This window comes from Staurois parvus, unplaced genomic scaffold (assembly GCF_062004578.1).
Source record: "Staurois parvus isolate SC_StPar_1 unplaced genomic scaffold, SC_StPar_1.0 ptg000221l, whole genome shotgun sequence".
In the NCBI taxonomy this organism is placed as follows: domain Eukaryota; kingdom Metazoa; phylum Chordata; class Amphibia; order Anura; family Ranidae; genus Staurois; species Staurois parvus.
The window spans coordinates 1,355,954-1,377,850 of record NW_028318017.1 but is presented as its reverse complement, the minus strand read 5'-3'; the positions used below and the strand labels follow the sequence as shown (position 1 = coordinate 1,377,850).

At 50.3% G+C, this 21,897-nt stretch overlaps 1 protein-coding gene across 1 annotated transcript in view; it reads left to right on the top strand.

Annotated features, from left to right (window-relative positions):
• Positions 1 to 20,821, top strand: part of LOC149460736 (uncharacterized) — a 69,868-nt gene extending 49,047 nt beyond the window's left edge. Inside the window, exon 4 of the mRNA XM_089679325.1 lies at positions 18,897 to 20,821. Within this exon, the coding sequence (XP_089535451.1) occupies positions 18,897 to 19,713 (817 nt within the window). The 3' untranslated portion in view covers positions 19,714 to 20,821. The remainder of the gene's footprint in view (positions 1 to 18,896) is intronic.
• The last annotated feature ends 1,076 nt before the right edge of the window (positions 20,822 to 21,897 follow it).

Here is a 21,897-nt window from a genome sequence, read left to right as displayed (position 1 = left end):
AGGGGGTACTGGCAGATTCCGCTGGATGCGGATGTGGTACCAAAGTCGGCATTTATCACCCCGTTCGGCTTGTACCAGTCCAGGGTCATGCCGTTTGGGATGAAGAACGCCCCGGCTACCTTTCAGAGAATGGTAGATAAGCTGCTGGATGGGCTGCAGGACTTCTGTGCCTATCTAGATGATATAGCTATCTACAGTGATAGTTGGGAGGATCACCTCCGACACCTCAGGGAAGTGCTTGATTGCATTAGGCAAGCAGGACTGACCATCTGACCTGACAGTTGCCATGTTGGGGTGTCTGAGGTTCAATATCTAGGACATCGGGTAGGATGTGGGAAGCAACTACCAGCAGCGGCAAATGTGGAAGCGGTAGCAAATTGGCCCACCCCCAAACCAAGACCCAGGTCCTTGCCTTCCTAGGCACTGCGGGGTACTACCGTAAATTCATCCCCAACTACAGTGCCATTGCTAAACCCCTAACGGATCTGACCCGGAAGAATCTGCCCCGACAGGTTGTGTGGTCCCCAGAGTGTGAAACAGCTTTCCAAGAGCTCAAACATGACCTGATCCATGCTCCCAATTTGGCTGCTCCTTACCCTTCCAAACGGTTTTGTGTTTACACAGATGCCTCCACCTTTGGATTGGGCACTGTTCTGAGCTAAATCGGAGATGATGGGAACGACCATCCATTGGCCTACCTAAGTAGAAAGTTGTTACCCCGGGAAGTGGCCTATGCTGCTGTGGAGAAAGAGTGTCTTGCCTTGGTATGGGCCCTCAATAAATTGCAGCCCTACCTGTATGGGTGCTCCTTTACCATACTCACCGATCACAACCCCCTGGTATGGCTAAACTGGGTCTCCGGGGACAATGGTCATCTGCTGTGGTGGAGCTTGGCCCTCCAACCCTATAACTTTACAATACAGTACCGACCGGGGAAGCAAAACGCCAATGTGGATGGGTTGCCCTGGCAAGCCAAGTTGGAGAAGTAACCCTTTTAACCGACCAGCCCCAAGCAGACCTGTTTGAAGGTCTCACCGGGTCTGGTGGGTGTTACACAACGGGGGAGCCTTGTGACGAACCGTCCCTTTGTGATAACATTTTGTCCTTTCTGTTTCAGTTTTTTCCCCTTGGTAAAGCTGTATATATTTAGCAGCTGGTATGTAGACAGACATTCTACACTGTTTAGGGAAATGTGACCTTGTAGTCTTTCACTTCTAATAGAGTTCATACTGTATTGTTGGGTTGTAGGGTTTGTTGTGGGTGGGGAAAACCCGGTGCCAGGCTGTCTGGTGGGGGTGAAGTTGTATATACTGAGCTGTGTTTAATAAAGATTGAGTCATTTTCATCCTACACGAAGTTCTGACTCGTGGTCTGGGATATTGGGGAGGGATTGTCTTTGAGCTCTAATACCTGCCTTGGCAGAGCACTGGAAGACTTGCAGGACAAGGGGATGGCTGAGATGCATCGCTCCGCACAAGGAAGCCCAGGCGGAACGGTTCCACCACAGTAAGCATGTCACACTACCTTTAGGATGGTTGTTTTCTTGTGGAAATCCCACATATTCATATATTCCAGGCAATATTACTGGAGGGCCTTGTACTTGGAGCCGTTTGAGTATGATATTGCCTGAGCATCCTAAAGCTATGGAGAAGGATCTAAGATCAAGAAGGAATGTTGAGAATGTATCAGAAGATTGCATAATTCTATACCCACAGTTGATCTAGAGGAAGGCAAAAAAACCCAGCAAAGCACGATCCAATTTACTCCTGCAGGGCACTTTCAGTGTCACATAAAACTCCCCCTCCTCCGCTCCTCTTCCTCTTTCCATTGGGGTACCCCAAGGTTCTGTCCTTGGGACCCTCCTTTTCTCTCTCTATACCTCCTCCCTGGGCTAACTGATAACCTCCCGTGGCTTCCAATACCACCTCTATGCTGATGACACCCAGATCTATCTCTCCACTCCCCAGCTCACCCCCTCAATCTCCTCACGTATCACAAATCTACTGAGCGACATATCAGCATGGATGTCACATCACTACCTTAGACTCAATCTTTCCAATCCCCACTCATGACTTTACCATCAAGATCAACAGCACAACCATTAGTCCTTCCCCTCATGCCAGGGTGCTAGGTGTAATCCTAGACTATGACCTCTCCTTTGGGCCCCACATCCACTCACTGGCTAAATACTGACGCCTCAACCTCCGGAACATTTCCAAAATCTGCCTCATCCTGACCAATGACACCACAAAACAACTTATCCACGCCTTGGTTATATCCCGCCTCGATTACTGCAACTCCCTCCTCACTGGTCTACCGGTACACAGGCTATCCCCCTTCAGTCTATTATGAATGCTGCTGCTAGATTCATACACCTTACCAACCGATCAGCGACTGCTGCTAGACTCATACACCTTACCATCCAATCAGCGACTGCTGCTAGACTCATACACCTTACCATCCAATCAGCGACTGCTGCTAGACTCATACGCCTTACCAACCAATCAGCGACTGCTGCTAGACACGTACACCTTACCAACCAGTCAGTGACTGCTGCTAGACTCGTACACCTTACCAACCGATCAGCGACTGCTGCTAGACTCATACACCTTACCAACCAATCAGCGACTGCTGCTAGACTCATACGCCTTACCAACCGATCAGCGACTGCCGCTAGACTCATTCACCTTACTAACCGATCAGTGACTGTCACTAGACTCGTACACCTTACCAACCGATCAGCAACTGCTGCTAGACTCATATACCTTAGCAACCGATCAGTACTGCCGCTAGACTCATACACCTTACCAACCGATCAGCGACTGCTGCTAGACTAATCCACCTTACCAACCGATCAGGGACTGCCGCTAGACTCATACTCCTTACCAACCGATCAGCGACTGCTGTTAGACTCATACACCTTACCAACCTATCAGCAACTGCTGCTAGACTCATACGCCTTACCTACCGATCAGCGACTGCTGCTAGACTCATACACCTTACCAACCGATCAGCGACTGCCGCTAGACTCATTCACCTTAGTAACCGAACAGCGACTGCCGCTGCACTCATACACCTTACCAACCGATCAATGACTGCCGCTAGACTCATACACCGTACCAACCGATCAGCGTCTGCTGCTAGACTCATACACCTCACCATCCAATCAGCGACTGCTGCTAGACTCATACACCTTACCAATCTATCAGTGACTGCTGCTAGACTCATACACTTTACCAACCGATCAGGGACTCCTGCTAGAATCATCCACCTTACCGACCGATCAGAGACTGCCGCTAGACTCATACACAGTACCAACCAATCAGCGACTGCTGCTAGACTCATACACCTTACCATCCAATCAGCAACTGCTGCTAGACTCATACACCTTACCAACCGATCAGCGATTGCTGCTAGACACATACGCCTTACCAACCGATCAACCTCCGGAACATTTCCAAAATCCACCCCACCCTGACCAATGACACCACAAAACAACTTATCCATGCCTTGGTTATATCCCGCCTCGATTACTGCAACTCCCTCCTCACTGGTCTACCATTACACAGGCTATCCCCTTTCAGTCTATTATAAATGCTGCTGCTAGACTCATACACCTTACCAACCGATCAGCGACTCCTGCTAGACTCATACACCTTACCAACCGATCAGCGACTGCTGATAGACTCATACACCTTACCAACCAATCAGCGACTGCCGCTAGACTCATACACCTTACGGACCGATCAGCTACTGCTGCTAGACTCATACACCTTATCAACTGAGTAACGACTGCCGCTAGACTCATACACCTTACCATCCGATCAGCGACTGCTGCTAGACTCATACACCTTACCAACCAATCAGCGATTGCTGCTAGACACATACGCCTTACTAACCGATCAACCTCCGGAACATTTCCAAAATCCACCCCATCCTGACCAATGACACCACAAAACAACTTATCCACGCCTTGGTTATATCCCGCCTCGATTACTGCAACTCCCTCCTCACTGGTCTACCATTACACAGGCTATCCCCCCTTCAGTCTATTATGAATGCTGCTGCTAGACTCATACACCTTACCAACCGATCAGCGACTCCTGCTAGACTCATACACCTTACCATCAAATCAGCGACTGCTGCTAGACTCATACACCTTACCAACCGATCAGTGACTGCTGCTAGACTCATACACCTTACCGACCGATCAGTGACTGCCGCTAGACTCATACACCTTACCGACCGATCAGTGACTGCTGCTAGACTCTTACACCTTACCAACTGATCAGCGATTGCTGCTAGACTCATACTAGTCCTCCACCCCTCTCTGCAAATCCCTCCACTTGCCTCCCTTAAGTGTCCTCCACCCCTCTCTGCCAATCCCTCCACTGGCCTCCATTCAGTGTCCTCCACCCCTCTCTGCAAATCCCTCCACTTGCCTCCATTAAGTGTCCTCCCCCCCTCTCTGCCAATCCCTCCACTGGCCTCCATTCAGTGTCCTCCACCCCTCTCTGCAAATCCCTCCACTTGCCTCCATTAAGTGTCCTCCACCCCTCTCTGACAATCCCTTCACTGGTCTCTATTCAGTATCCTCCACCCCTCTCTGCCAATCCCTCCACTTGCCTCTATTCAGTGTCCTCCACCCCTCTCTGCCAATCCCTCCAATGGCCTCCATTCAGTGTTCTCCGCCCCTCTCTGCAAATCTCTCCACTGGGCTCCATTCAGTGTTCTCCACCCCTCTCTGCAAATCTCTACACTTGCCTCTATTCAGTGTCCTCCACCCCTCTCTGTCAATCCCTCCACTTGCCTCCATTCAGTGTCCTCCACCCCTCTCTGTCAATCCCTCCACTTGCCTCCATTCAGTGTCCTCCACCCCTCTCTGCCAATCCCTCCACTGGCCTCCATTCAGTGTCCTCCACCTCTCTCTGCCAATCCCTTCACTGGCCTCCATTCAGAGTCCTCCACCCCTCTCTGCCAATCCCTTCACTTGTCTCCATTCAGTGTCCTCCACCCCTCTATGTCAATCCCTCCACTTGCCTCCATTCAGTGTCCTCCACCCCTCTCTGCCAATCCCTCCACTGGCCTCTATTCAGTGTCCTCCACCTCTCTCTGCCAATCCCTTCACTGGCCTCCATTCAGAGTCCTCCACCCCTCTCTGCCAATCCCTTCACTTGTCTCCATTCAGAGTCCTCCACCCCTCTCTGCCAATCCATTCACTGGCCTCCATTCAGTGTCCTCCACCCCTCTCTGCCAATCCCTTCACTGGTCTCCATTCAGTGTCCTCCACCCCTCTCTGCCAATCCCTTCTTTGGCCTCCATTCAGTGTCCTCCACCCCTCCCTGCAATTCCCTCCACTTGCCTCCATTAAGTGTCCTCCACCCCTCTCTGCCAATCCCTTCATTGGCCTCCATTCAGTGTCCTCCACCCCTCTCTGCCAATCCCCTCATTGGCTTCCACTAACCCAATGTATACAATTCAAAATACTAAGCACAGCACACCAAGCTATCTACAACACTGCCCCTAGCTACATCACCAACCTCATCCAGAGATATCGCTGGCTCCGCTCCTCCCAAGACATCTTGCTCTCTAGCTCCCTCGTCTCCTCCTCCTACACTCACCTCCAGGACTTATCCAGAGCCTCTCCTGTCCTCTGGAACTCCCTACTGCAGTATGTTAGGTCAGCCTCCACCCTGTCTGCCTTTAGGCGATCTTTGAAAACTCACTTCTTCAGGGAAGCCTACCCCACCTCCACCTAAGAACTGTACGAGCCGGGCCCTCCTATTCCTTCTGTACTGAAATGTGTTGTAATTGTACCGTCCCCCTTATATTGTACAGCACCGAGGAAACTGTTGGCACTATATAAATTATTATTATTATTATTATACAGTATTTATAAAGCGCCAATAGTTTGCTCAGCGCTGTACATTACAAAGGGGGACAGAACATGTGACAGAACAATACCAATACAATGCAAAACATGAGGGGATCAAGGGCCCTGCTCTTTTGAGCTTACAATCTAGGAGGGAGGGGATGGTGGCACAGGAGGAGATAGCTGTGGGGGATGGAGGGGTAGGAAGAGTGGAGGAGGTCGGCAAGTTAGCAGGGGGTGGGGTAGGCTTCCCTGAAGAGATGGGTTTTCAGGGTGCGCCTAAAAGAGAGGAGAGTAGGTGATAATCTGATGGGTTGGGGCAGGGAGTTCCAGAGGATGGGTGACACCCTGGAGAAGTCCTGGAGGTGGGCATGGGAGGAGGAGACCAGGGAACTAGAGAGAAGGAGGTCTTGTGAGGAGCGGAGTGTGCGTGTTGGGCGGTACTTGGATATTAGGTCAGTGATGTAGTTCGGGGCAGTATGGTGGACAGCTTTGTACGTCAGTGTTAGGATTTTGAATTTGATCCATTGCGCAATCGGAAGCCAGTGGAGGGATTGGCAGGGGGGGTGGCGGAGATGGAGCGGTTGGAAAGGTGAATGAGTCTGGCAGCCGTATTCAGGATGGACTGAAGCGGGGATAGATAGCGGCGAGGCAGGCCAGTGAGGAGGGAGTTGCAGTAGTCGAGTCGTGATATGATGAGGGAGTGGATGAGCTGTTTAGTGGTTTCTGGGGTTAGGAACGTGAGGATTTTGGCGATGTTGCGGAGGTGGAGTCTGCACGAGTTTGTTAAAGATTGGACTTGGGGCTGGAAGGATAGGTTGGAGTCCAGAATGACACCCAGTACTCTGGCCTGCGGGGCGGGTTTTATGGTGGCATTGTTGGATGTGATGGAGAAGTCAATGGGGGGTGGTGTCCGGGCTGAGGGGAAGACAAGGAGCTCGGTTTTGGAGAGGTTAAGTTTAAGGAAGTGGAGCGACATCAAGTCTGATATGTCGCTCAGTAGGTGTGTGATTCGGGCAGAGACCGAGGGGGTGAGGTGGGGGGTTCAAAGATAGATTTGTGTGTCGTCGGCATAGAGGTGGTAGTTGAAGCCGTGAGAGTGTATGAGTTGGCCAAGGGAGGAGGTGTAGATGGAGAAGAGAAGGGGCCCGAGGACAGAGCCTTGAGGGACCCCAACAGAGAGGGGGAGTGAGGGGAGGTGGTAGCATTATAGGTAACGCTGAAAGAGCGTTGTGACAGGTAGGATGAGAGCCAGGAGAGAGCAGAATCTCTGAGGCCGAGGGAGTGTAGTTTTTTGAGGAGGAGGGGGTGGTCGACTGTGTCAAAGGCCGCAGAGAGGTCAAGGAGTAGGAGCACTGAATAGTGGCCATTAGCTTTGGCGGTTAGCAGGTTGTTGGAGAGTTTGAGTAAGGCGGTTTCGGTAGAGTGTAGGGGATGGAAGCCGGACTGTAGGGGATCGAGGAGGTTTTTGTCGTTGAGGTGAGAGCATAGGCGGGTGTAGACTAGGCGCTTGAGGAGTTTAGATGTAAATGGGAGCAGGGAGATGAGTCTGAGGTTGTTCGGGTCATTGGGGTCCAGGGAGGGCTTTTTATGTATGGGGGTGATGTGTGCATGTTTCAGAGGGGAGGGGAAAGTGTAGGAGGAGAGGGAGAGATTAAAGATGTGGCTGAGGGAGCGTAGGATGGAGGGGGAGGGAGGTCGTAGGAGTTGTAAAGGGTAGGGTCAAGGGGGCAGGTGGTGAGGCGGGCATCAGAGAGGATCTTGGAGACTTCCTTGATGGTGGTAAGGTCAAAGGTGCGGAGTGTTGGGGGGCTTCAATATGAGGAATGTAGGGCGGGGTGGAAGTGGAGGTCAGAGCAGTGGTGGGGCCGTGGGAGAGGGGTGATGAGGGAGTAGTTGAGTGAGGAAGAAGGGGGTTGGAGGGAGTTTGAGCAGCGATGAAGTCCCTGCGGGTTATGTCGAGGGAGAGGGGGGATGAGGGGGTAGCTGTGTGAGAGGGGACGGGTTGAGAGGGCGTGTGAGTTGCGGCAATGTCCTTGCGAATTGTGTCAATCTTGTTTTTGAAGTGATTGGCAATCTCAAGGGCGGTGAGTGAGGTGCTGGGTGGAGGTGGGGGTGGAGAGAGTAGAGAGTTGAAGGTGGAGAAGAGTCGGCGAGGATTGGAGGAGAGGGCCTTGATGAGGGTCAGGAAGTAGGCTTGTTTGGCTGCGTGGAGGGAGGAGGTGTAGGTGCGGAAGGCAGATTTGTAGCGGGTGAAGGCTTGTTGGGATTTGGTTTTGCGCCATAGTCGCTCCCGGGCACGACTGTGTCGTTTGAGGGTTTTGGTGTGATCAGTCTGCCAGGGCTGGAGCGGTCGGGGTCTGATGTTGCGTGTGGTTAAAGGCGCTAGTGAGTCAAGGGCTGTTGACAGCGCGTTGTTGTAGGCAGTCATAGCCAAGTCGGGGTAGGACAGGGGGAGGATGCTGTCATGGAGTTGATCATCTGCAGAGTGGAGGGGGGCAGGGTTAAGGTTGCGGAGGTTACGGCTGGTAGTAGTGTGACATTTGGAGGGGTAGGTGTTGGAGGATGAGGAGATAGAGAAGGTGATCAGGTTGTGGTCAGAGAGAGGGAAGGGGGTGTTAGTGAGGTTGTGGGGAGCGCAGCGGTTGGAGAAGACAAAATCAAGAATATTACCGTTGGAGTGGGTGGTGGATTGTATGCACTGTGCAAGTGCAAAGGAGGAGATTAAGTGGAGGAGATGGGATGTGGCCGGGTTGTCAAGGTTGACAGGGATGTTGAAATCCCCAAGGATGATGGTGGTTAGCTCAGAGGAGAGGAAGAAGGGTAGCCAGGAGGAGAAGTCATCCAGGAAGAGGGATATGGATCCAGGAGGCCGGTATATCACAGCAATCTTCAGGGGGGTTGGTGAGAATTGTCGGACGCAGTGGGCCTCGAAGGATAGGGAGGGGGTATTTGGGAGGACTCGGAAGGTGCTCTGCGGTGACAGGAGCAGGCCAACCCCACCACCTTTACGACCGTTGGGCCTGGGTGAGTGGGTCCAGGTGAGACCTCCGTAGGAGAGTGCAGCAGGGGAGGTAGAGTCAGTGGGCTGGATCCAGGTTTCCGTGATCGCTAGGAGGTTGAGGGAGCGGGAAACAAAGAGGTCGTGGATGGCGGTAAGCTTGTTGCACACAGATCGGGCGTTCAGGAGTGCACATGAAAACGGGGGGAGAGATTTTAGGGAGCAGGGGGACAGATACTAAGTTGCGGGGGTTGCGGCAGGACGTGGAGGCGGGAGGGTGTTGTGTGGGTGAGGGATGTGATGGAGGGCCAGGATTTGGGGAGATGTCCCCCGCGGTTAGGAGGAGGAGAAGGGTGAGGAAGGTGGCATGGGAGCGGGATGTGCAGGAGTGTGAGAAACTACTAGTGGAGGTGTTTGGGTCAGTGGGAGAGTGGAGTAATAGGAGGAGGTGGTGGGTGCCATAGAGGGGTAAGGGAAGCAGTGAGGACACAATATACAAATGTTTGTCTAATAATAACCCCAGCCCAGAGTAAAGGGTGGAAATGGCTGGTGACCCCCAGATTTGGGCAATGATGTCATCACTATAAATGGATAAAACCCGCGCTATGTGTAACAACTCCAAACCTACAAAAACCTTCTAGCGGACTGCTGCTGTAACAAAGGGAAGGATTCCCTGTCATCTAGAAGAGCATTATGTGTCACAGCGCTGTCCTATTGTGTGTGCACAGAAATCATCACAAATACACTACAAATATGTGGAGACATTCAGAGATAAAGAGCTCGGGGCTCCAAATCCTATTCTCTGCACATCCACTGCTTCCACTTTACACCCACTTCATTGGTCTTATGGGGTTTATCAATAAATGAAGGAAACTGAACCGTGTGCAAATCCATCCACAACATAAAGTGCTTTGTGCTCAAGATGCTGCTCCCTGCACATCCACTGCTTCCACTTTACACCCACTTCATTCATCTCATCAGATTTGCTGCTATAGGAAATCATCTCAAATCCTGTGCAAATCCACGGAGACAGACAATATTGTGTGCTCGGTATAGTGTTCTCTGCAAGTCCACCGCTTCCACTTTGCATCTACTTCAATCACTCTCCAGCCTTTACTCCGGGCTGGGGGGCTTTGTATCCATATACCAGATGTTCTACAGGACTAAATCTGCAATCAATGTTACTGCAAAATCAAAGGAGCCAAAATCCCTCCCCCGAGCAGTCATATATTTCTGTCCCCCTTGGTGGGAGTGGAGGTGACCCCTCTATAAGGATCTACAGTCCATACACACCCAGCACAAGGCCGGGGTCACACTACCAGACGCTTCTCGGGGCTGCAGTTCCTCTGAGCTCCACAAGGTGGGGATCTCACTTCTACCCAGACAGGAAGTCTCTATGGAAGATAGGAAGTGATGTCAGGTACAGACAGGAAGTTCCATGAATGAGGAAGTAGAGAGTCCACATTCCTGGATCTGGCGGCAAAGGAGGTAATACACAGATTAACCCCTTCAGGGGGAGGAGTTGATGATAATATATTTGCTCCCAAAGCTGGCCTACATGGTTCAGTTTTATCGTTCAGCCAGCGGGATGACCATAAAAACTGAAGTGATTCCCCCATCCACACATTGGAGGTGGAGGGGGGAATCCTCCCCGCTGTACTCTTGTATTCTGACAATGGGGGGACTCCTCCGCTCTCAGAATACACAGATCAGCACTGATGCTATTGGCTGCAGCCACTGGGGGAGTGTCTTTTATCCGGCAGTGGCCACACATGGATGGAAATGTGAGCGATCCCTGCTGAACCAGCTGAATTTCCATGGATCTATGGTCACCTTCAGTGACTTCCTCCCCTCCCCCTCATCTCCTTCATGATGGAAGTCATGCTGAGATCATCTCCCATTGGCTGAGCAATATTCTCATTTGTCTCTCGGCTCCTTTTTGCTATTTCTTGTCCTCGTCAAAGGTCACTCTTCAGTTTAGGAAATTTAGGACACACCCAGGAACAATGATTTGGATTGCATGGGAGCCTAATATAGAGGACCCCTCCAATCTCCCCATCCAAATATCCCTCCATCCAGAGTCTATATGTCCTATGACATCACACTGACCTCACAGTTTCTCCTCCCAATGTCCCTCCATCCAGAGTCAGAGGATCCTATGACATCACACTGATCTCACAGCTCCTCCTCTCAATGTCCCTCCATCCAGAGTCAGAGAATCCTATGACATCACACTGACCTCACAGCTCCTCCTCCCAATGTCCCTCCATCCAGAGTCAGAGAATCCTATGACATCACACTGACCTCACAGCTCCTCCTCCCAATGTCCCCAATCCGGAGTCAGAGAATCCTATGACATCACACTGACCTCACAGCTCCTCCCCCCAATGTCCCTCCATCCAGAGTCAGAGAATCCTATGACATCACACTGACCTTACAGCTCCTCCTCCCAATGTCCCTCCATCTGGCTTTTTTCTGATGCTCTTAGGATGTGGGGCCCCTTGGTATCCTCACATGTAAAGTGGGACTGTTGGTCCTGCGTTGTATGTAATGACATCAGAATGCTGCAACAAGCCTATACCCTGCGTAGTGTGGGGGTCCTGTGGGGGGGAATTATACCTCAGCCTGAAGTGGGGCTATAATAAATGGAGACCTGAATGGAGAGGTGAGGAGGATTCTGGGAATATCATTTGATGTGACTATTTGTGTTCAGATGTAGAGTTTTCCTCCTGTGAAGTCTGGAGATCATATGACATCACATTGCCTCCACCTCCCTCCCTGATAGAAGAGAGAAAGAAGAAGAAGATTCTAGAAGTCACCAGAGAGATCACTGAGCTGCTGACAGGAGAGGTGAGCGGTGCCGGGAATTCTGGGACATTCTCCAGTAACAGACAAGGGATGTGTCTGGATGGTGACTGTATCATTGTGTGTGTCAGGTTCCTATAAGGTGTCAGGGTGTCACTGTCTATTTCTCCATGGAGGAGTGGGAGTATTTAGAAGGACACAAGGATCTCTACAAGGACGTCATGATGGACAATCAGCCGCCCCTCACATCACCGGGTAAGAGGAGACTTTATTGTAAAGGAGAGAGCAGTACGGAGGATCCACCTAGATCCCCCATCATCTGATAAACACATAGAAACAATGGATTCAGTCAGTGTGTGTGTTTCCTACAGATGGATCCAGTCATGGGAACCCACCAGAGAGATGTCCCCGTCCTCTGTATTCCCGGGATTCCACACAGGAAGGTCACACCATCCCTCACCATCATCAGGTAGATGAGGAACAATCACTGATAGTATCATTAGGATCTGTACATTATCTGCATTGTTACCATTGATGGCATTTTTATTATATATTCAGAGTGGAAACCTGAGAGATCCTAAAGCTGAGGTTAAAGAAGAGATAAAAGAGGAGGAAGATGAGGATGGGGGGATGGAGAAGTCAGAGCTTCTAAAAGAACACAAAGATCTGTACCAGGACACCATGGTGGAGTCATCCAGCTACAGGAACCCACCAGAGAGATGTCCCCGTCCTCTGTATTCCCGGGATTCCACACAGGAAGGTCACACCATCCCTCAGTGTTGCAAGGTTGGTCGGACGGAGCATCTAGAACATGGATTCATAGAGACAATGTGTGGATATTTTATGTGATCTTATATTTTACAGATGATATTTTCTCTCCTTTCCTTGATTTAGAGTGGAGATCCAATCGATATAGAATTTGAGGTGAAAGCAGAAGAAGAAGAGGCGTATGTGAGGGATGATCAGCAGTCTATGGAGGAGGATGGAATAACGGGGACATTTATAGAGGAGGACACTCCTACAGAGATCAGCACAGGTGGGTCATGAACACTAAATCCATTCCTCCACCCATACTGCTCACTGATTGGTCCAGAGTAGGGCGGGGACTGGGTGATATCAGCCTGTAATCCCCTGGTCACTTTCCTGAGCTGTGTTCCCCGTCCTGTATTCCTGGATTTCTCTCGGATAATCTTCCTTCTCTGTGCTGCAGACACAATTTATGTATCTAGACTGGATTTATGGAGGTTCTGGGGTTCAGCTGGAGGCAAAATGTTCATTTTCACTATAGATATTACTAGACCTAGGTGCCTGGGGTATGAGTCTTGTATCTTTGTCCCCATGCCTGGGTCTAGTAAGATGTCTGACAGAACATTTCTCCCAGGGTTCCTTGCTCTGTGGTCTGCTGGCTGTGCCGGGTGGAGGAATATGTCTGTAGTGTCTCAGACCCAAGTCACTGAGTGCAGTCTCAGGAGATGGGAGGCAGCGGTGTGGGATCTCTGCAACTTGTCTACAGTAAACATTTAAGCTTCCACTGATTACTGAATACCAATATTATGAGTCCTGACCCTTACACTGTATAATTTTTATTGTACATTACATACTCCTGACCCCTGCACTATATACTCTATGTTGTACATTACATAATCCTGACCCCGGCACTATATACTCTATGTATACATTTTGTAGTCCTGACTTCTGCTCTCCCCCCTCCCCCCACTGCTATATATACACATAATATGGATTCTCTTTTGTTCCCCCCATTTCCTACCTGCTGGACATTTTATATCGGATGATGTGATTGGAGCACAGACTTTTATATGGTGATAATAATGTGATAACATCCTCCAACTTTGGACCCTTAACCTCCTCCAACCCGGCCAATGTACATAAATGGCTAGGCGGGAGCTTCCTTGTTCTGAGTGGACAGACCAGTATGTCCCTCAGAACGGGTGCTGCACGAGGCCCCGAGTCCACCCAGTAACACGATTCTGAGATGGCTGTGTCCCTCAAAGATAGCACATCAGAGGTCGGGATATTGGCTCACTGATTGGCCCTCCCTATCACATGATCGCTGTGTCCAATCACAGCCATCAGAGAATATGGCCAAGCAGGCCTACTTTGAGAAGTAGGCCAAGCAGGCCTACTTTGTTAACCTGATTAACACCCTCTCCACCTGCCCTCGCCGACTCTTCTCCACCTTCAACTCCCTGCTCTCTCCCCCCCCTCCTCCACTTAGTACCTCACTCACCGCCCACGAAATTGCCACTCATCTCCACAACAAGATTGACGCAATCCGCAAGGACATAGTGAACTTGCAATCTACCTCCCCATCTAGCCTCCCCCCTTCCATCACCCCCTCATCTCTCCCCTCCTCTGACCTCGCAACGGCACTGCCCCCCACCACACCCAAGGCCCTGCCTACCGTAACCCCCCCATCACTGCACTCCTTCAGCCCTACTACCACTGAGGAAGTCAGCAGAGTCTTCTCAGAAGCCCGCCTCACTACCTGCCCCCTGGACCCTATCCCCTCTCAACTCCTCCGGTCACCCCCCTCTTCCCTCATCCGCTCCCTTACCCACATCTTTAATCTCTCCCTCTCTACTGGCGTCTTCCCCTCCCCCCTAAAACATGCGCACATCACCCCCATACTCAAAAAGCCCTCCCTGGACCCCACTGACCTCAACAACCTCAGACCAATTTCCCTGCTGCCACTCACTTCCAAGCTCCTTGAGCGCTTGGTCTTCGATCGCCTAAGCGCCCACCTGACTGACAGCAACCTCCTTGACCCACTACAGTCCGGCTTCCGTCCCCTACACTCCACCGAAACTGCCCTCCTCAAAATCACCAACGATCTACTAACCGCCAAAGCCAAAGGCGACTACTCTGTCCTCCTCCTCCTAGACCTCTCCGCGGCCTTTGACACAGTCGACCACCCCCTCCTCCTTAATAAACTACTCTCCCTTGGCATCAGAGACACCACTCTCTCCTGGTTCTCGTCCTATCTATCCCAACGCTCCTTCAGCGTTTCCTACAACGGTGCCACCTCCTCCTCACTCCCCCTCTCTGTTGGGGTCCCCCAGGGCTCTGTCCTTGGACCCCTTCTCTTCTCCATCTACACCTCCTCCCTTGGCAAACTCATACACTCCCACGGCTTCAATTACCACCTCTATGCCGATGATACTCAAATCTACCTATCCACCCCTCACCTCACCCCCACATTCTCCGCCCGCATCACTCACCTCCTAAACGACATCTCTGACTGGATGTCGCTCCATTTCCTCAAACTCAACCTCTCCAAAACCGAGCTTCTCATCTTCCCCCCAGCCCGCGCCCCCCCCCCATCCTTTCCATCACTACCAACAACACCACCATCAATCCCGCCCAGCAAGCCAGGGTCCTTGGCGTCATTCTGGACTCAAACCTTTCCTTTCAACCTCATATCAAATCTCTCACAAACACATGCAGACTCCACCTCCGCAATATCGCCAAGATACGCTCCTTCCTTACCCCAGACACCACTAAACTACTAGTACACTCCCTGATTATCTCACGCCTGGACTACTGCAACTCCCTCCTCACCGGCCTACCCCAGTGCAGGCTCTCCCCGCTTCAGACCATCCTGAACTCAGCGGCCAGACTCATCCACCTCACCAGCCGCTCCACCTCTGCCACCCCCCTCTGCCTCTCCCTCCACTGGCTCCCCATTGCCCAACGCATTAAATTTAAATTGCTCACCCTGACCTATAAGGCCATTCACAACACTGCCCCTAACTACCTCACCGACCTGATTCCCAGGTACCACCCTACCCGTACCCTTCTCTCTTCACAGGACCTCCTTCTATCTTGCTCCCTGGTCTCCTCCTCCCACGCACGACTGCAAGACTTCTCCAGGTCCTCCCCCATCCTCTGGAACTCACTACCCCAATCCATCAGACTGTCACCTTCCCTCCTCACCTTCAGGCGCTCCCTGAAAACCCACCTCTTCAGGGAAGCCTACCCCACCCTCACCTAACAGCCGCTGCCCTTCCCTCCTCCTACCACTCCATCCCCCACAGCCGTTTCCTCCTGTGCCTCTACCCCCTCCCTCCTAGATTGTACGCTCGAAAGAGTAGGGCCCTCTAACCCCTCGTGTGCTGTTTGATGTTACTGTTCTGTTTCATGTATTGTCCCCCCTCTATTGTAAAGCGCTGAGCAAACCCTTTGGCGCTATATAAACTCAATAAATAAATAAATAAATATATATAAACAGACACGTGTCTCTGTAGCAGTTTTTCCCATTGAGCTAAGTAGGATCTCAGTGCAGGTGGGGGGAGGGGGGATGGGCAGCCTGTGACAGCTGATCTCTGTGTAGGTGAGGATTTTATTGTTCAAATACACAGATCACACAGAGTACACCAAGCACCATCTGTCCCTGACCACAGTGCACACCAACGTCTGTCCCTGACCACAGTGCACACCAACGTCTGTCCCTGACCACAGTGCACACCAACGTCTGTCCCTGACCACAGTGCACACCAACATCTGTCCCTGTCCACAGTGCACACCAATATCTGTCCCTGTCCGCAGTGCACACCAACATCTGTCCCTGTCCGCAGTGCACACCAACATCTGTCCCTGTCCGCAGCGCACACCAATATCTGTCCCTGTCCACAGTGCACATCAACATCTGTCCCTGTTCACAGTGCACATCAACGTCTGTCCCTGTCCACAGTGCACATCAACGTCTGTCCCTGTCCACAGTGCACACCAACGTCTGTCCCTCTCCACTGCACACCAACGTCTGTCCCTCTCCACTGCACACCAACATCTGTCCCTGTCTACAGTGCACATCAACATCTGTCCCTGTCCACAGTGCACACCAACATCTGTCCCTGTCCACAGTGCACACCAACATCTGTCCCTGTCCACAGTGCACACCAACGTCTGTCCCTGTCCACAGTGCACACCAACGTCTGTCCCTGTCCACAGTGCACATCAACATCTGTCCCTGTCCACAGTGCACATCAACATCTGTCCCTGTCCACAGTGCACACCGATGTCTGTCCCTTTCCACAATGCACATAAACATCTGTCAGTGTACCAGTGTCCCACCAACATCTGTCACAGTGTACAAGTGGTGGTGTAAACAGATGCTCTTAGGGCAGAGGAGACATGTGGGGTGCAATAGACCCCAGATCTCCATGTCACCGTATTAGTGATGTCACAAGTTGTTTACATTCTTAGTCACAGTAAAGTAATAAAAAGAAAATTAAAGAAACAGTGAAAAAAAATTTACAAATGTAAAGCCCCCTGTCCCCCCTCTCCCCATGCTAGCAAGCAAAGGTGAACACATGTGTTGTCTCATATGTATACGTAAACAGAGATCGCACCACACGTGTGACGTATTGCTGTGAACGTCACAACAAGAACAATAATTCTATCAGCGGAGCTCCTCCGTAACTCTGATCTGGTAACCTGTAAAGCCTTATAAAGTGTCCCTATGGAGATTTCTAATTACTGTAGTTTTGCACAAATACATATGTGTGTACAATCTTAAAGCGTGGCACGTTTGGTATCTCTTAAATGTGCAAAACCCACCATTTTATTCTCTAGGACCTCTGCTAAAAAAATGTAATGTTTGGGGGTTCTAAGTAATTTATACAAATACTGACTTTTACATGTAAACAAAAAGTATCGGAAAAAGGCCGGGTCTGAAAGTGGATAATGCCTGAAGGTGCTCCTTGGATGTTGGGCCTCTCTATACGGCTAAGCTGTCTCACACATGTGGTATCGCCATACTCAGGAGGAGTAGCAGAATGTGTTTTGGGGTGTAGTTGCAAGTGTGCCTATGCCAGGTGTGAGAAATAACTTGTTAATATGACAATTTTGTGAAAACAAATATTTATTTACTTTCTTCAGGATCCAAAGAATTGTGGGAAAAAATTACAGCTTCAAAAACTCATCATGCTTCTTACTAAAAACCTTGGAATGTCTACTTTCCAAAAAGGGGACATTTGGGGGATCTCTACTGTTCTGACATTTGGGGGGATTTGTACCGTTCTTACATTTGGGGGATTTGTACCGTCCTGACATTTGGGGGGATTTGTACTCTCCTGACATTTGGGCAGATTTGTACTCTCCTGACATTTGGGGGGATTTGTACCGTCCTGACATTTGGGGGGGAGAACAACCAAGAGAACAAGGGGGGGTGGGTGCTCTGCTCTCTCTTAAGTACAGAGCTGGGTGCATTGCTGTTGCCATGGTAACCCAAGACTTCGCATTGGATTACCATGGCAATGGGCCCCGTCCCCCATGTCTCCGGACCTGCCCAGGGAACGTGGCCTTTGTCCCTGTCCGACATGGAGCCCAGGAAGACATACATGAGGGGGCAGGGAAGGGGTCTGTGGATTATCATATCAGGGAGCCGACTTCAGAAAAGCAGGATGTTCCCTCAGCAGGGGGGCAGACTGTAGGTGACAGGGGAATGAGGGGGTGCTGGTGTCAGGGACACGGAAAACTAGAAGTCTTAGCATGGATGGAATTGTAAGCTCCTCAGAGCCCAAGCTGCCTGATGTGGGTGGAGTCCTGGTTTGGGGGAACCAATCAGCTCCTGTCTAGTAATCCTCTTTGTCTTTGTATTTTAGTCCATGGCCGGGAGATGAGGAAAACCTCCGAGGATTGTCTCACTTTGTCTCCAAACTGGAAAGTAGAAGATGAGGACATCACACAGTATAGTCCAGGAGAAAACCCAGCTTCCTCCAATGTCCATCCGGCACCACCCAGTGTAGATGGACCATCGGATTCCTCGTATCCTGAGGAACCTCAGACTGTGCGGGACCAGGCAGGCCTTCCAACAGGGAAGAGCTTCTCCTGTACTGAGTGCGGGAAGGGTTTCCATCTTGAATCCTGTCTTAATATGCATATAAGATCGCACACAGGGGAGAAGCCGTATTCCTGTCCTGAGTGCGGGAAATGTTTTTCAGTGAAGTACAATGTTTACAGACATCAGAGATCTCACACGGTGGAGAAATCATATTCCTGTCCTGAGTGTGGGAAATGTTTTGTACAAAGATCAGAACTTGTCAGACATCAAAGGACTCACTCAGGGGTGAAGCCATATTCCTGTCCTGAGTGCGGGAAATGTTTTTCACAGAAGTCCTATCTTTACAGACACCAAAAATCTCACATGTGGGAGAAGCCATATTCCTGTTCTGAGTGTGGGAAATGTTTTTCAGAGAGGTCCCATCTTTATACACATCAGAGAACTCACACGGGGGAGAAGCCATTTTCCTGTACTGAATGTGAGAAATGTTTTTCGGTGAAGTCCCATCTTTCCAGACATCAGAGATCTCACACAGAGGAGAAGCCGTATTCTTGTCCTGAGTGTGGGAAATGTTTATCACAGAAGTCCAGTCTTCACAAACATCAGAGATCTCACACGGGGGAGAAGCCGTATTCTTGTCTTGAGTGCGGGAAATGTTTTTCACAGACGTCTCATCTTCACAAACATCAGAGATCTCACACAGGAGAAAAGCCATATTCTTGTCCTGAGTGCGGAAAATGTTTTTCAGAGAAGTCCAGTCTTCATACACATCAGAGATCTCACACGGGGGAGAAGCCGTATTCTTGTTCTGAGTGCGGGAAATGTTTTTCACAAAAGTCCCATCTTCACAAACATCAGAGATCTCACACAGGGGAGAAGCCATATTCTTGTCCTGAGTGCGGGAAATGTTTTTCAGAGAAGTCCAGTCTTCACGCACATCAGAGATCTCACACGGGGGAGAAGCCGTATTTTTGTCCTGAGTGCGGTAAACGTTTTTCAGAGAAGTCCACTCTTCACACACATCAGAGATCTCACACGGGGGAGAAGCCGTATTCTTGTCCTGAGTGCGGGAAATGTTTTTCACAGAAGTCCAGTCTTCACACACATCAGAGAACTCATACAGGGGAGAAGCCGTTTTCCTGTCCTGAGTGCGGGAAATGTTTTTCACAGAAGTCCTATCTTTACACACATCAGAGATTGCACACAGGAGAAGAAGTCACTTTTCTGTTCTGAGCGAGGGAAATGTTCCTCTCTGAAGTCCTGCCTTCCTTTACATCAGGGGTCCCACACAACCCTGGAGGTGTATTAGTGCCTTGAGTGCGGGAAATGTCTCCTAGATGAATGTTGCTGGACATCCCAGCTCTCATGTGGGGAAGAAGCACACCCTGATATACAGCTCAGGTATACTCCATGGCTGATCTTCATCATGGAAGAAACAGTTGATAAGGAGATCAGAGGTCCCCCAAGACATGGATAAAGTGTGGGACCGGGTTGGCCATTGATGGCAGGAGAAGAATACAGTCCTGCCCTGTGGTTGGCTGAGTACATTTTGTGGTGGGAGATTTCACAAACACTTGGAGGTCTATGGAGAACAATGTTGAACGGATGTGACCAGCATTCTCCAGCTGGGAGGAGTTTTGGCCCTATTTTATTTCTTATGATCATTGGCTCCATCTAGTGGCCATAATATCATATTGGGCTAGTTTTACTGATGGGGATATTTCAGAAAAATCACCTCATTGTGGCCACTAGATGGAGCGATCATAGGAAATCCCTGTGTTACTTAACATATGGCCGGATGTTGTCACAGCTGGAGGAATGATTGTCTCATTGGTCCAATGAATGTTCTATAAATAGAGCCCTTGGTTTCCTTCATCAGACAGGGCTCCATACTAATCCCTGAGGTCACACTCCCGCACCCTGAGGTCACACTCCCGCACCCTGAGGTCACACTCCCGCACCCTGAGGCCACACTCCCGCACCCTGAGGCCACACTCCCGCATTCTGAGGTCACACTCCCGCACTCTGAGGTCACACTCCCGCACCCTGAGGCCACACTCCCGCACTCTGAGGTCACACTCCCTCACCCTGAGGTCACACTCCCTCACCCTGAGGTCACACTCCCTCACCCTGAGGTCACACTCCCTCACCCTGAGGTCACACTCCCTCACTCTGAGGTCACACTCCCGCACCCTGAGGTCACACTCCCTCACCCTGAGGTCACACTCCCGCACTCTGAGGTCACACTCCCGCACTCTGAGACCGATAAAACTTTATTTTGGTGGTATTTATTCACCGCTGGAAGCTTTATATTTTTGCTATATAAATGAAAATGTCCAAAAATTTTATCTTATAAAATGTTGCAAATAAATAATCTTTCTTCATAAATCGGCCAAAATGTATTCAGATATCTTTTTAGTAAAAAAAAAAAACCCAAATTAGTTTATAACCAAAAATTATGATTTTTTTTTTTTTAAATTACATTTTTATATTATTATTTATGGGTTTTTTTTACACACATAAAGGCTGTAAAAGCAATAATTTCTCCTTCTCTCTGGCTGCATTCCTGCAGCCATTGAGAAATACTGTGAGAGCTGTGATTGGTCACAGCTTGTCACATGGTACAAGTCTGTTGGGAATAGCCCTGTACCATGTGACCTCGGTGATCATTCACAGATTTCACTAGTAGTAAGCAATGATATCAGGAAGTGACATTCTCCTTACTACTATTCATGCGATCACTTGTCTTCAGTTCACTGGTCTTCCCAGTGAATGGCTGTGCAGGGAGGGGGATGTCAGGACAAGTCTGATGATTGGAGGAGAGCAGGCTGAGCTCCCAGCACAGCTAGAGCACTGACCACACTGAGCTTTCATGCCTAGTGTGGTCAGTTTTAATAGGAATACAGAGGGACTGGCACGATCACCGGGGATCTCACACAAAAGGAAGCAATACAGAGAGAAGAGGAGACGTCTTCATACCAGGACATGGGACAGCCGGCACAGATCAGGAATAGGACATGTTGGAGGAACATATTCTTTGAAGGAGAAGTTCAGGCAAAGCTCTTTTGTCTGTACTTCTCCTGTGGATCAGAGGAGTTCAGTTCATTCTGATCTCCTTTGACCCGTTTTCAGGTGAAGCCCGCTGTCAGCTGACGTCACTCAGCCGGTCCAGTCTGGGGAAAGATCCTGACATCAGAGTCTGGACCAGCCGCACCCTCCCCCTCCCCCTCCACAGCCCAGTGAGTGTGGGGGGGGGCAGGGCAGAGAGCGGTGACTGACAGTCATCGCTCTCTGCTCAGAACGGCTGTGAGAACTCATGGTCAGCAATCACGTGATCGCTGAGTTCTCACACTTGGACCCGGCGGGGGATGGGTGCAGCATCCACCTAGGGCCAAGGATGATTTTGCAAACTCAATA